At 41.4% G+C, this 1,888-nt stretch overlaps 1 protein-coding gene across 1 annotated transcript in view; it reads right to left on the bottom strand.

Annotated features, from left to right (window-relative positions):
- Positions 1 to 291: 291 nt before the first annotated feature.
- Positions 292 to 1,888, bottom strand: part of LOC146498723 (uncharacterized) — a 319,692-nt gene continuing 318,095 nt past the window's right edge. The window contains 4 exon segments of the mRNA XM_085138804.1: positions 292 to 744; positions 747 to 1,126; positions 1,287 to 1,333; positions 1,769 to 1,888. The exon segment at positions 1,769 to 1,888 is cut by the window's right edge and continues 54 nt beyond it. Coding sequence (XP_084994930.1) covers positions 604 to 744; positions 747 to 1,126; positions 1,287 to 1,333; positions 1,769 to 1,888 — 688 coding nt within the window. The 3' untranslated portion in view covers positions 292 to 603.

A 1,888-nucleotide genomic window follows, 5' to 3' on the forward strand; every position in this document is an offset into this window, starting at 1 on the left:
TTTTTTTTTTTAAACACAGACATTACACATTTTCATTTAAATGGTTAATGCAGCCTTTGCTTTTTTACTACATGTGTTGCATGCATTATGATCCCTCAATACAATCATATTCTGGTTAAAACTGCATTCAAAACTATTCAGCCAATATTTCAGCTTATATGACTGAAACATTTTTAAATGATGAGCTTCCAACAATGAGTGAAACAGTAAAAGCATGTAGAGAGTTTAGAAAAATCTCATTAAGAATGAAATCAAACATTTGGTTTCATTTTAATGAGCTCAGACTTGTTGAAAATGCAGAGGAGCTGGTTGTGAACTGAGCTTCAGAGAAACACAACATACTGAGATTCACTGTGAAGCTTTGAGTGGAAAAAGACAGAAAAACAACATGTGGATCCTGGAATAATGGGAGCTTCAGTCTTTAAAGGACTGAAGAGGAAGAAGTTTACAAGTAATCATTTAGAAGAGTTTCAAACATCAACTGATTGAATCCATGAATCTGAAAATGTGTTTCTGAGTGAAAGAGACAGACATGTACAGACTGAACAATCTGTTCAACAGTCAGAAGTGTTTCTCTAACAGGAGACACTCTTTACACTCCACTCAGCACAGAGACACTGAGGAACCAGGCCAGAGTCTAAACCCAGGATAAAGAGGTTCAGTGAATGTGGTGTTGAAGGTGTGGAGGTGGATCAGAGTGTCAGAGGAGACTCTGTAGAATGACAGAGTGCCAGCAGGACAGTCCCACATACACTGCTTGCTCTGTTAGAGACAGAGGAGGAGGAGACAAATGTTTCTCTGTTATTGTGCCACACAGAACGAGGACCATCATCAAAGCAGTCCAGGCTCCAGGACTGATCATTGTGTCCAAACCTACAGTCATCACTGCCTCCTTTCCTTCTGATTCTTCTGTAACTCACTGATATATAAACCCTTCCTCTCCACGCGACCTCCCAGTAACAGCGACGAGTGAGACCATTTCTACACTGCAGCTGAGGAACATCAAATCTGTCTGGATGATCAGGATATGACTGAACCTTCTCCACATGTGTCACCTTCCTGTTGCTGTCAGACAGTTGGAGGTTTGTGTTCACTGTGTTTGTGTTGATTGTGAGTTGGCAGGAATCTGATGGAGAGAACAAACACAATCCAGCTGCAGTTATTGATCCATCATCTGTTCATTGATTGACACTTTGAGGATGACTCCTGACATCAGAGATGTGAATGATGAAGATGGTTGAATGTGTGCTGTTTGTTTTCATGAATCCCATTAAAAACACACTTACACTTCCTCAGACCTGGTTTCAACCATCGGACTCCAGCAGGCTCCACCCTGAAAGGAGGAGGGGGGTCAGACCAGCACAGTCAGCATGCACACATGGACATTACATGGCTCTCATACACATACTGTTAGACACTGATAAAGGAACTGTTCCCCCTAGTTTAGTACAAGGACTGGAAGCTATTAGCCTAGCTTGATCAAAGCATTAAAAATAAATTAGGTAATGTTTTATTCAAGCGAACTATGGTAGAACTTGACAGCAAAGAGGTGAATTACAAGTGTTATTTTGTGTTTAATTAAGTATAACTAGTTAGTTCCAAATCCCTTCTCTCTTTATTATTCAGCCTGAATATTTTTTCTGTCCCAGAAAATGTTCCTGCATGTGTGATTGTTCATGTCATATCAACATGAAACAAACAGGAAGTGATTGAAGGACACAGGGAATGTTTCCAGCTCTTCCTCGTCTATCAGACATTCTCTCCATACCTGAGAGTGTCCAGTCTCCAGCTTGGATTCTTCTGTCCAGCCGACAGCAGGTTCATCCCTGAGGGTCCTGGATGATTGTAGCTCAGGTCCAGCTCTCTCAGATGGGAGGGGTTGGAGGTC

The sequence above is a fragment of the Neolamprologus multifasciatus genome, chromosome 17 (genome assembly GCF_963576455.1).
Source record: "Neolamprologus multifasciatus chromosome 17, fNeoMul1.2, whole genome shotgun sequence".
Classification (NCBI taxonomy): Eukaryota; Metazoa; Chordata; class Actinopteri; order Cichliformes; family Cichlidae; genus Neolamprologus; species Neolamprologus multifasciatus.